The sequence below is a fragment of the Pagrus pagrus genome (genome assembly GCF_965226575.1).
Source record: "Pagrus pagrus genome assembly, chromosome: 1".
In the NCBI taxonomy this organism is placed as follows: Eukaryota; Metazoa; Chordata; class Actinopteri; order Spariformes; family Sparidae; genus Pagrus; species Pagrus pagrus.
In genome coordinates, this window is record NC_140185.1 from 15,866,966 (window position 1) to 15,879,985 (window position 13,020).

The 13,020-nt window shown below is 42.0% G+C and overlaps 1 protein-coding gene across 2 annotated transcripts in view; it reads right to left on the bottom strand.

Annotated features, from left to right (window-relative positions):
* Positions 1 to 366: 366 nt before the first annotated feature.
* mpped2a (metallophosphoesterase domain containing 2a) overlaps positions 367 to 13,020 on the bottom strand; it is a 70,912-nt gene continuing 58,258 nt past the window's right edge. For both annotated transcript variants that reach the window (XM_084364060.1, XM_084364059.1), the window contains 3 exons: positions 4,396 to 4,511; positions 2,553 to 2,666; positions 367 to 2,159 (listed from right to left, as the gene is read on the bottom strand). In XM_084364060.1, coding sequence (XP_084220186.1) covers positions 2,041 to 2,159; positions 2,553 to 2,666; positions 4,396 to 4,511 — 349 coding nt within the window. In that variant the 3' untranslated portion in view covers positions 367 to 2,040. The remainder of the gene's footprint in view (positions 2,160 to 2,552; positions 2,667 to 4,395; positions 4,512 to 13,020) is intronic.

A 13,020-nucleotide genomic window follows, 5' to 3' on the forward strand; every position in this document is an offset into this window, starting at 1 on the left:
CATATTGAGTCTACACCTGTCAAATGAAGCTGGCTTTATAAATAAACTTGACTATAAATTTAAAATTACAATTACATTTTTATAACTGCCACCTCCATAAACAGTTTATAGTAGCCCATGAGTGAGAAAGATTTCTGAAAAGTAGCTTCATTCCAGAAAACTTTTTGAAATAAGATACCCTCAGGGCCACTGTACAGGCAGTACGGCAAGTTTTAAGAGCTTACTGCCTTTTGAGATGTTAAAAACATCACACTGGTAAAAACTAAAAAATTCATTCTCACCTGACCTTGAAGAATCAAAGTCGGATTAAAACATTCAAGGGTGAACCTGGACTTAAATTTGAAAGATTAAAAACCAAGACGGAGCTCGATAAGTAAAAATCTTGCAATTTTATTTGCATATAAAGGCAGCTAAATATATCACAATGAACTGAAAGAGAGAACTAACATTTCCATGAAGAGGGATACAATCAGAAAGAGCGAGAGAGGAAGAGAGCACGGAAAGAGCATTTACAGCGGCAAAGTTGAGACAACTATTGGCAACATTTTTTTTTGTGCTAGCAAGATTGCATTTACACACAGTGCAAAATTAGAAAAAAAAGCAATAAAACACAAATACTATCAGATTTACACTTTAAAGGACAACTTAACCATGTTTAGGCAGGCGTGTTGTTGGGAACAACCAGCACCTGTTGGATTGTGACAAATTTTCCTCTCTCATCCAAAATGAATGTCTACCCTACCGGGAGAGTCGATACAAAAAACATTAAAGAAACCTCTGAAGGGCGTCTGATGGCAGATTTAAAGAAACATATCAATCATACATCAGGTGCGCACAGAAAAAAAATGCACCAGATTTTCTTTTTTTCGTCAAACACAACTTTCAGTACAGATGTTTTACAACATGAATATATAATATATATTTATATATATTTTATACATACACTTTCCAAATTAGATCAGAAATCCATAACGGGATGTTACAAAGTTATTTTTTCGGGTTGTAATTTGATAGCTTTCTGTCCCTGCGTTAGTCAGGTGTTGTTTTGCGGGGATGATGGGTAATAAATAAGGACTCTTCTCTGAGCTCGCAGAGAGTGGGGCTCTAGCTGAGAACATTAAAGCTAGTTTAAGGCAGCGTCCCTGTCAGCCAATAAGAAAAGAGAAACTGACGAGAAAACAGAAAAAAAAAAAGAAAAAAAAAGAGAGACCTAAACACAAAATTTCAGATGATACAACATAAAACAATGGCATCCATTGTCCGGCCAATGCAAACCAAACATAAAGAAATTGTACAAATTCACAAAGCATCATTTATCTTACAGATCTGACCAATATTTATCAAGAGCAAGATTGTTTAACCACAAAATCCCTCTGAAAAAGGAGAATACCGGTGCTGCTCAGCTCATTTTTACATTCCCCCCCCAATATTTTGCATTGCATACTGTACGTCTTTGCCCTTTAATAATCATTTTTCGAACTTTCCAAATAAGTGAAGACGCAGATGTGAAGGTACTAAAGTAACAGTATAAATACTCCTCATGTTTGTTTTCCTGTGATCATGACATGATCAGAAAATGTCACGATGCAGAAAAAAAATGGTCTTAAATGCTCGTGCTCTCTTCTGTGTTCTGCATGAAGGGGACATATTTTTGAGGAATTATTTAATGTGTGATTCAAACATTGACATGGAAATGCTCGACTCTGCATGAGACAAACTTTCTATATGAAGTTTGCAGAAGTTGTTTTTCTGACTGAAGCCCTCATATCTGCAACTACGCTGACAAAATCTGAGAGGGGAACCTGCATCGTTGGCACAAGTAGAAAAAAAAAAAATAAAGACACCGGTATTCTCCTTTAACCCTCCCAGACAAACTCCCCACCCCACATCTCCAAAATCTTCTCAATCTCAACAACAGCTTGGAGAAGACCAAAAGTTTGCAAAGAAACACTTAGAACTTTTTTTTTTTTTAAACTTGACATATTTATAGAAAAGTAGTTTATCCTGCCCGTGACCCTCCCCCATCCCCGTCCTCTGGTCTCAGGAGCTGGAGGGGTTGGGCAGGTCGAACACGATGGGGGGGTTGGTGGGCTGGAAGCTGACAGTGCAGGTCGACGCGTTGATGAACGTCGTGTAGCCGTCTGTCATGATCCCGTAGCCTGAGGAGTGATACAGGCGTCATTCAATCACCTAACCATCAGATTGTTACCCAAAATCACTGATTTGTGCTTCAATATGCCGATTTTGTTCACTTAGTTTAGCAATTTATACGCTTAATTTTACAGTGATTTATTTCACAGTCTTGGCACTTACTGCCATGAAAAGCTTGAGTTTAATACAGCTTTAGTTTTACTAAGGGGTGAAATATGTGCATATAATTTAGGTTTTGGCTATTAAACACGCTATTGAGTCATGTTTGACATCCCCTGACAGTGTTTGATGGAATAAGAGATTGTTTTGATGTGATGACTATAATGATTTAACAGAGTCAAGGCTCTGAAAACAAAGATGGATGTACAAACTTCTCAGTCCCTGGATTTTATTCTCATTACCTTCGTGGATGCCTCCAAAGGCATGAAGTTTGGGCCGCACCCTCTTCTGGACCGTGTTAAGCAGCTCCACACAGCCAACTCGCTGTAGCTCCTTAGGAACCCAGTCTCGGAAACCTACACAAAAACACACATAGTATTCTCAGTTCCCCAGACGGCTCTGGTGTTGTTTATCAATGTTATCAACGGCCTCCATTCTGCCTGAGCAGTCATGAGCGATGGATGTACAGAACTGTACTACATTACCTTGACTACATGAGCTAAGCAGCAGAGAAACCTCACTGAGCACCAATTTATTACGACTTTGGCGAGTGAAGTGTAAAGAAGCTGAACACCTTGTAACAGGTCATGCAGGTGAGCTGAGGTACATTAAGTCTAGTCTGCCAGAAGGTGTTTTCACTAGTTTGTTCACTGCCGTTCTTTTTTTAAAGGTTCTGATTACAAATATGCTTACTGAATCTGATTCCTGTCACATGGTTTGAGTAAGAAAACAACCCATTTTTTATTGAAAGTAAAAATAATTTACTGTTCTGTACTGATGCAGATGTTTGTTTGGTTCAGACTCCAAAAACTGCCACGCCATCACGATTTTAATCGTTTATTTTTCAGTGAAAATGAAAATTGTGATGCAAAAATGTTAATTTCCAGTAATCATGAATCTTACTGCAAGAGTAATATCTGTCTTTTGTTTTCTTTTTTTAATATTATGCAGCTCTACTTTTGTGCAGTCATTTCATTTTGCAGCATCATTACTTACTAATGTGAAGCTAATCTAAACTCTTAAGCTCTTACTGATGTCGTCATATGTAAACACAGACAGTTTTGGTGCACCACATGGCACTGAGAAATTTTTTTTGGCAACAAATAATTAAAACAAATTCTTAGTTCTTACATATTTGCAGCTTTTTCTAGTTTAAGTGGAGCTCTTGATACTGAACCCTGAGAATAAATGGAAACCTCAGAAATGTTAATTTACTGCTTTTTCATCTGAGTTTACAATAATCTAAACAAATCCTGGCAGATGAAACCTGTTCTTAAATTTTCCTTTCACAGTCGTGCAAACCCAGATTTGTGTCTATTTTCTCTCTTCCACGTTTGGAGCGACCCGACATCTTAAGCTGCCCCCCTACTACTCTGCTCTCCTCTCCTCCACCCCTGTTCCCCTCTCCCCCAGCTCTGCTCTCCTCTCCCATGGTCTCCCTCCAATCGTTTGCAGCGTCTGTCACACTGGTGCAAAATCGAGTTTCCATGCAATCAAACGGCCACAGCGGCTGCCGCAGCAGCAGCCCTCCATAGGCGAGAAGGAAGGAAATCACTCAATAAAGCCAGATGGAGAGCGCGAAAGAAAAAAACAAAAAAAACAAGATGGGAATAAACAACTGGGGCCCAAACAACTAGAAGGAAAACTGAATCAGTATGTAGTGGAAAAAAAAGGAAAAGCAAACAGTATGTATTTTCTTTTTCATAAAGTCAAACACAAATATTGAATCACAGAGCGTGTTCGGGTGTTCGCGCCGGATACTGTTGGATTTAGATAAAAACAGTGTTGACTGCAGGGTACAGACACAGACACACACACACACACACACACACACACACACACACACACACACACACACACACACACACACACACACACACACACACACACACACACACACACACACACACACACACACACACACACACACACACACACACACACACACACACACACACACACACACACACACACACACACGGCCTGCTGCGATGCCTCCAGTGACTTCATACAGATTTTGAATAATGAGGCACAACCTCATTAGATATGGCGATGAGGGGGCTGTGATTGGTTAATTGGACTCACCGAGCGGAGGTCCGTGGGTCATCAGAATGTCGATGCCTTCCGGGACGAGGTTCCATTTATCCAGCAGAGACTGACCTCGAGGCAGGTTGAACCCCCAGCCGTTAAACCACGGAGTCCTGCAGAGACAGAGCGAGAGATCACATTAACATTACTCAGGAGACTAGCTCCACCATTATTATGGCAAAAAAACAAAATTTGTTATCAGGAAGCAAAATCACAAAGACAAAGGCCTGCAAGTTGTCAGAAAGCAGGTTCATACAATGTTAATGATGCAAACTTAACATCTACTGCTGCTTCACATGGTGCAGCAGTGGTTTAATATGCATTAAAGGCTTCCTGTGGCGGTAAGACCTCGAGTACAGCCATTTTTCTACAAGCGGATCCCTGGATTGTTTATCTAGTGTACGCACACAAGGACCCAACAGCGCTCACAATACAAAACACATTCCTCCCAATGGATTCACACAATTCAACTAATCTACAGGTGGCTGTAAAACAACAAAATATGCAGCAATGCACCACAAAGACAAGGAAGAAGACTGTAAGCTAGCAAACACGCACACTGAATAATGTTAAAGAAAGTGAGAAAAAACTCCTGGATCTGTCCCTTTATTCAGATCAACACCAAAACTTAATGGGCTCCATTCTGGGTCCATGCTCAATCCAAGTTTCGGGGGGAGATCTGTTTGGAAGTTTTTGTGTGATCCTGCTGACAATCCAACCAACAATGCAGATTTTAAATCCTATGAAACTTGTTTAGTTATGAGAAAAACTCCACAAGAAGCCTTAACTCTGTTTGTCAACTTAAATTTGACATATTGTCACCTTATACCAAAGCTATTATGGCACCTCATTAGCAATCAGCTGCCTAGTAGCAACTAGCTAGATCTGCAATTAGCATTTATTTATCTGAGGTTTTCTTGCTTAAAAACACCTCACAGCTGAGAACGAGACTCATGAGAGACTGAACCAAAACAGTAAAGTTGTAACTCAAACATGCTTAAAAGCTGAATAAAGCTGAGGCGATTTGCAGCGCTGGGTGATAATTATCTGTGCGTGACCCCTTTCATCTAATATATAGTTATTTTTTTCTATTGCCAAAATAAAAATATTGATTTTAGCAGTTTTAAGGCTGTGAATGATGCATTGGATGTGAAAAACCACCACGATATACAAGTCCTGTATTTCTAATATCCAAAGTCAACACAATTTTTTGTCTCGTTTGAGCTTATTATACATGAAACCTGAAATAGTGATGATGCCACAACAGGATGCATGAGATGGTTAATCACCACATACCTGACACAAACACCTGTGATTGGTCAGACTGTTTACTCGTGATTAGGGAGCGCTTGGTTTGATGCACCAGAGCAGACACTTTAAATTCAAAGAGTCACAATCAAGTTTAATTAATTTTAAAAGCCAAAAACTCTATGGCTGACTGCGCTGGTCTTCTGAAGAAGAAAATAAAGCGAATTTCTAAACAGTAGGGAGCCACATCATATGTCAACCCCCAGTCCCTCTGCTACACCGGCTGCAGATTGATTGACAGCAGCCGGGCCACCTCCGGCAGCATGGATGGGAGTCTGCAGCTCTGGGGTGACAGGCAGAATCTCAGCCTTCCCCAGCAGACACAAAGAAAGACTCGATCTGGTTGAGTGGGAAGGAGGGATGGATAGACGGGTGGATGGATGGATGGATACGGGGGGGTGAAAACAGATGAAGAAATAAAGCAGACCACGCAGAGGTTAGATGTACTAGGAGCGGGGGAGGGGACACCGAGGGGAGAAGAAGAAATCGAGTTGAGGCTGGTTGATAAATTGAGCCTTCATTTATCACAATAGTGGTAATGGCAGAAGAAGGCTGACAACAGAGGAAAGGAAGATAGATTATCACCACATAATACCTCAGTATATAAGCTGACCTACTGCAACAAGGCCAGAAAAAAAATCTTTTAATTTTAATTTGAGTTTTGCAGAACGTAGCAGCAGAATCAGATGATGAAAAGATGATTTCGGCTCACGGGTTACTTTGGGACAGACCGCTGAGTTTGGAGCAGATTCAGTCACTTAGCCTCTGGTATTTGACCGAGGGGAAATCAGGGCTCCACAAACATCAATAGGCTTTGTTACAGTGAGGGATGGATGCTCCAGCACTAATCAATACTTACCGTTCGACAGGAGGGCTGAGTGGGGCTAACCGGAGCCCGAGCAGACTCTAGATGTGTAAAACATGAGATCTCAATCCCTCCTGGATCATTTTACAACACAAGTAAGCTCCTAAAGTATCTCTGCTGGAGATTAAAAAAAAAAAAGATTCCTATTAATTTGGCATGATGAGAGAAAAGAGCATTAAAATGCGGTCCAAGCACCGGCTCACACGGTTTGGGTCTGGTGCTTGAACAGTATTGAGTGTTTGTGCGCTCGGACAAAAAGGCGGTGGCGGCGGCAGACCTGCAGTTTGCTCTTTGATTTGCTCGCTCAGTCGTTGCCTCGTTCTCTCGCTCGGTGGAGAGCTGAGAAATGAGGTTAAAAATGAAATGTGAGGAGCGCGCAGGGGAGTGAAGGCCACAGACTGAACTGATTAATTAGAACTAATCACACAAATCGGAGCTAATGGAAGTCTAATGGATTACTGGGAAGACTCGCCACTTCTTGGATGGAAATATCGCTGCTGCTGCTGCTGTGGTGAGGAGAAAACTTCGAAAGCAGTGAATCAGAGAAGAGCTGGCCGGGTTGGCCGGCTGCACACAGAAAGCACTGGCAGGGTATTTGTCTAGCTCTAGTTTTGACTAATAGCGACAAGGCCAAACTTTGAAAAATGGCAGAATACATTCATTTTCCCCCCATTCAGAAAAATAAATCGTGGTTTCTTGCAGCAGAAATAAATAAACAGCTGGAGCGCTGATTCTGCCCCGTGTTTCACATGTTTTCTCCCGCATAAACACATTCATCTGGGAGACAAAACACAACCCCTGACATGAGCCGAGGATCCAGAGCCAACCAAAAGGTCCTGACTGAATGCAGAGCGGGACGCTGTAGCTCGACGCCACAATGGCCCCATTGTCGGCTGTCTGCCTATGAAATATACCTTCCATGAAAGTGCATTTGTTAAACTCCGCCAAGATTAATGACATCCCGGTCACATAAAGGAGAGATTGTTTCCTGTGTGGCTGTGACACAGGTTTTATTATACTGTACTGCTCTGTGTGTGTGTGTGTGTGTGTGTGTAGTGGGCAGAGTGCACGTCCACCAGCATCTGAGTAGGATGTGAGTGTTGAACAGAATGTACGCTGCCAGTATCTCAGTCTGTTCTCAGTGAGTATATATGTAGACCAGCGTGTGTGTGTGTGTGTGTGTTGTGATAAGACTACATTCGGAGCCCAGTCTCTCCTTGACACTCGCCATCTGGAACGCGTCGCCGTGGCAACAAAGGAGAAGCGTCTGGAGGCAGGCACAGTGGGAAGTAGAACACCATCATCACAGAAATAGATGCAGAAGTAAGAGAAAAGGAAAAAAAAAAAAAAAAAGAAGGGGGGAGGTGACGATCAGAGAGAAGAAAGAAAAGATAAAAAGAGGGGGAGGAGGAGTTCGGTGGTAAACAACGATGGGAGACGAGACGATACGAGGCGGAAACTTTACCTGCCAGACGTGATGTGTTTATGCTGCAGAAAACTTGTAAAAATATATTTTTTAACTCAAACATCAGCAGCTCCAAACAACATCAAACAAAACAAAACGAAACGCTGCATCAAAAAGACGGAAAAACCAGTAACCATGGTAACAGGGACAGTTAACGACCCCCCCCCCCACCTCGGGGAATCAAACTGTGGAAACAGGTTAAAAAATGTGCAGCCCCGGCCGGCGGCGGAGGTGAAGCAGACAGAAGCCATTTAGCCCTCATGTGCAGAACGTCAATATTCAATTAGGCCGGTGGACATCATTAGGACGGCGGCGCAGCGTCTCTATGGGCGTGACACCGCTCTTAACCCCTCTGCTCCCCCGAACTGCTCTCTTTGGGTCCCTAGACAGGCTATGATAGCCCCCCAACACCACACACACACACACACACACACACACACACACACAAACTAAAAGCCTCTCATTACCCCTTTTAATCGGACTCCTCCCTCACTTAATGGATCATTTTAACCATTTTCTACACCTCAGTGATTCAGCTGTTGGATGTCTAAAGGTTTCTCTGACGTTTTTGTGCCACCGACCCTGAAATTATTTTGGAGCCTCATCTGGCTGGGCAATAACTCAACATCATTTATTGTAGTGTAATTGTACTAATATGATCACATTGTGTTATTGTTTTACCAACAATTGTTTTACATTGTTCTGTTGTTTAAATGAGTGTCATCCAAATAAATTGTAATTAAAAATAAGACAGCTGACACATTTAGTCCATTAACAGAAAAATAATGGGCAACTATTCTGACAATTAATTAATCGCTAAAAGTATTTTTTAGAGTAGAAATGACAAAGTGTCTCTAGTTCCAGCTTCTCCAATGTGACGATTTGCTTCTTTTCTCAATTTTTCATAATTGTAAATATCTTTGGGTTTTGGACTGTTGGTCCCACAAAACAAGATCTAATTTGAAGCCTCTGGAAACTGATAATGTTTCATTTATTTTATAGAACAAGCCTGATCAATGAAACCAAAAAATTGTCGTTTGACAGATAATTAACACAGTTGTCACCCTACTTTGGAGCTTCAAAGGACTGGCTGATAAGTTGCTGATATCATTTAATAAATGTTGTATGGCCATATCATATCATTTTAGTGTTTTGTAAAATTCTTATGTTTACATAAATTTTTCTAAGGAAACTGTAAAAAACTAAATTAGCTCATAATGTCGTTTTTTTTTCAAACATGTGAAGAGGTTTCTACAGCCAAGCCACTCAAGGTCTTTTTTATTCATTTTATTTTTGATGTACCAAAGTTTTGTGCCAAAATAGACCATATTTTGATATTTTCATTACGGTGAAATTAACTTGAACCGCAAATAATTGTCCAGATTTTGCACCATCTTGAAGCTACACAGTGGCAGATTTGTTTCAACCAAAAACAAAAAATCCAAACAGCATATTGTTTAACTCGGCCTCCTCTTTCGTCTTAAACCAGTTACAAAACCCGCACTGGCTAAATCAGTATCTATGTGTTGCTCCTTTGGTATTCATGTAGTTGGACTTTGTTTCATCTACTCTCGACACTTTCTAGTCCAGATATTTTCTGATAAATCAAATAATACAATAATGATCCCAAACCACTGATCCTTTTGCTCGGGACGCTCTAGGTTAAAACTCTCCATTATCCTGTTCCTAAACCACACACACACACACACACACACAGCCAGGTGTACCTTCATTTACCCTGTGCAGAACAGACTGTTTACCAAATACAGTGCAGACTCTCAACCGCCTCTGGTTGTATCTCATTCAACGGACAACTGGGACACAACAGTACAGACTTCACAGAAAAGGGAGAAATGATACAAATACTGACTGTATACACCTGTAAAGACCTTGACCTCATCCATTTCTTGACTCTTAATTTTTTCAAAATGGAAAACCTGATAAAAGTGTCGGTCAAGTGCACATTTTGACATGCTGGGTGCACTACAGAAACGGTTAAAGGGTCATAATATCCTCTGGAGACCATGATTATCCTGGACAAATTCCATGGAAATCTGGGCAGTGGTTGTGAAGATAACCTGCACTACAGTGTTGAATAGATGCATCAATGACTGCCAGCTCAAAATGAAAAACACTAACATTTAAAGTTTTGGTGTCAGTCCCTTGAAAGCAAAGGAAAAGCTTAATTTTGAGCCTCCATTTGAACATTAAGAGAATTTAATTTATTAATTTTAGATTGAATTAATTGTCGACGAGGCACAGAGAACACCAGAACTGCAGGAAGTGGACCAGAATGCAATGCAACAATGTTGGTTATAATCCCTTGATGCATAGTCAGTGTAAACAAGTCTCAGTGTAAGCAAATCTGAGACATAAAGGGTGCCAATAAAAAGCTATTACCGATGGGGATGATGGCCACATTTAAAAAAACAATAAAACCCAGTGTGTTAAATAAAGCAAAAAACACTAAAGCCGGACCAACCATCAGACAGGCCCCCTAAAAGTGATAACTGAAAATAATCCTCATATAAGCGGAATCCTCTCGTCTCTGTGAGCACATTTGGTCTGCAGAAGAAAAGTACACACACACACAGACACACACACACACACGCAAACACACACAGGTCCCTGCAGGGCGAGACAGAGCACTGTGTACACGAGTGTGTTTTGGTCGTGTTGAGAGCAGAGATAAGATCGAAACATGTCTCAGGTAAAGTATGATCCTCCACCTAAAAGCTGGAGAACAAGTGCACCCTGGGATATCAGCCCGGCGCTGAACACATGGCGGGACGAACAAGCTGCACTGTGACCAGCCCAGAGATAACAGCAGAGAGCGGGAGTGGTGGAGGGAGGGAGGGAGAGTCGAGAGTGTGTGTGCAGGTCCAGCGATCCATCGTGTCTGACCTCTGAGTCAGAGTGGCCCCGGGGTCACTGGGGGGAGGGGTCTAATTGATCAACCTGTCAGAACCAATGAGGAGGGCCATGTTAATGGGACTTTTATAAGCCCCGCGGGACACACCACCTGACACTCAGAGGTGCATGACTATGTGCAAAGCAGAGTGCATAGCCTGTGTGTGTACATGTGTGTGTGCGTGTGTGTAATCCCAGAGCCCAGGTAGCCTTATTAAAAGGAGCCAAGTGGAGACTCTGGCTGGGTTTTGACAAATGGCCTCTCAACACCAAGGCCACCTTTGCAAACTTTGCGGACGAGGTAGAAGGCGAAGTCACAAGGGTGAAGAGGCCGTGTGTGTGTTTGTGTGTGTGTGCTCTACTCTGCCCCAGCACTAATAACCTGTGCCTAGTGACTGATGGAGTGTGGAATGGATTAATCTCACTGCAGTCAGGCTGCCAAACGCAGAGGCGCTGAGGGTTAGCCACCAGACTTAGCCCGCTTAGGAAAGGCTACAACCATAGGGACGGGCTGGTTCACACACACACAAACACACACTCTCCCCAGGGTTCGTCTCCACGCTGAGATGCAGCCAGCTGCAGTTTGACCTGCAGACCACTAATGTAAAACAACCACTGCATCAGCCAGCAGACACATCGCAGCAAACACAGCTGCTCTTTATGACCCGGCAGCTTCTTGCAACTCACTACGTTCAGGTCTGAGTGCAGAAAGAAAGAAAAGAGAGGAGAAAAGGGTCAGCGCACAACACTGGAGCAGGAAATCAAATGAGAGCAGAGATGTTCAGACTGTATCCCCTGCCATCATTACATCTACAGACTTCCTCCTTAACCCCCACCCCCCACACTCCCTTCGAGACACACGCACGCACGCACGCACGCACGCGCGCACACACACACACACACACACACACACACACACACACACACACACACACACACACACACACACACACACACACACACACACACACACACACACACACACACACACACACACACACACACACACACACACACACACACACACACACACACACACACACAATCTCTGCAGCCGGAGATACACTGGATTAGCACAGACATCAAAGCCATCAAAGACCACAGTAACTGAAACTGCCTGTCTGGAGTGTGACTGTGCATTCATCGTGTGTGTGTGTGTATGCATGTGTGTGTGGTGGTGGAGGGAACTTAACATTGAAAAAGTGTAAAGATTCAAAACAGAATAAAGTGTCTGTGCGTCTGCAGCTAAGTGAGCAGAGGACTGGTGACATTTTAGGGCAATGAGTGAAGAAAATTGATAGCAGAACATTTGCAGGGTTTACTGAAAAATATATCTGACCTAAATAGTTGCACATTTACCATTTCATACCCACTGTACATGCTACTAGTCTGCCGCCATTTAGTCACAGTTTATGACCAATTATTGTGACAGCGTACACAAATTTTAGCATAAAAATCATCCAAATTATCAAACAATCCTTCTACCTGTAGCACCAGTCATAGCTGTGTTCTGCCAATCTTGAACTGATGACATTTTGGTGAAGTGCCTGAAAGCATCACATAGGCTGCACCAAGTGTCATAAAGTTTGTTCACCATTTTCCACAAAAAAACAACAAAAAACAAAACAACGTTTGCCTTGAGAATACTTTGGAAGTTGCTATAATCTCATAAAACTTTCCACAGAAGCTACACGGATACAAGATGCCTGAAATTAAGTGTCATGCAAGCCATTCAAATTGAAATCAGTGCCTTTGCTGCAGAACAAAAACTACTTAAAAACAAATAAACCGTTTCCAAATTAGCAGGAACCACAGATGGTGAAAAAGAGCTCGCAATACTCAAGTTTTTTGCTTTTGTCCTTGTATTTTTACTGCATAGAGAGAAACTGCTTTGAAAGGAAAACTTAACCTTATACCACGTTGGTTACAGAACTGATGTTTACACCAGACCTCATCAATACATCCACTGATATTAGCTTATTACAGACGTACCTGTATCAGCAGAAATAAATTACATTACATGAATGTTTAACAGAATGCATTTTAATGAAATGTAAGACTGCGGCTGCAACTA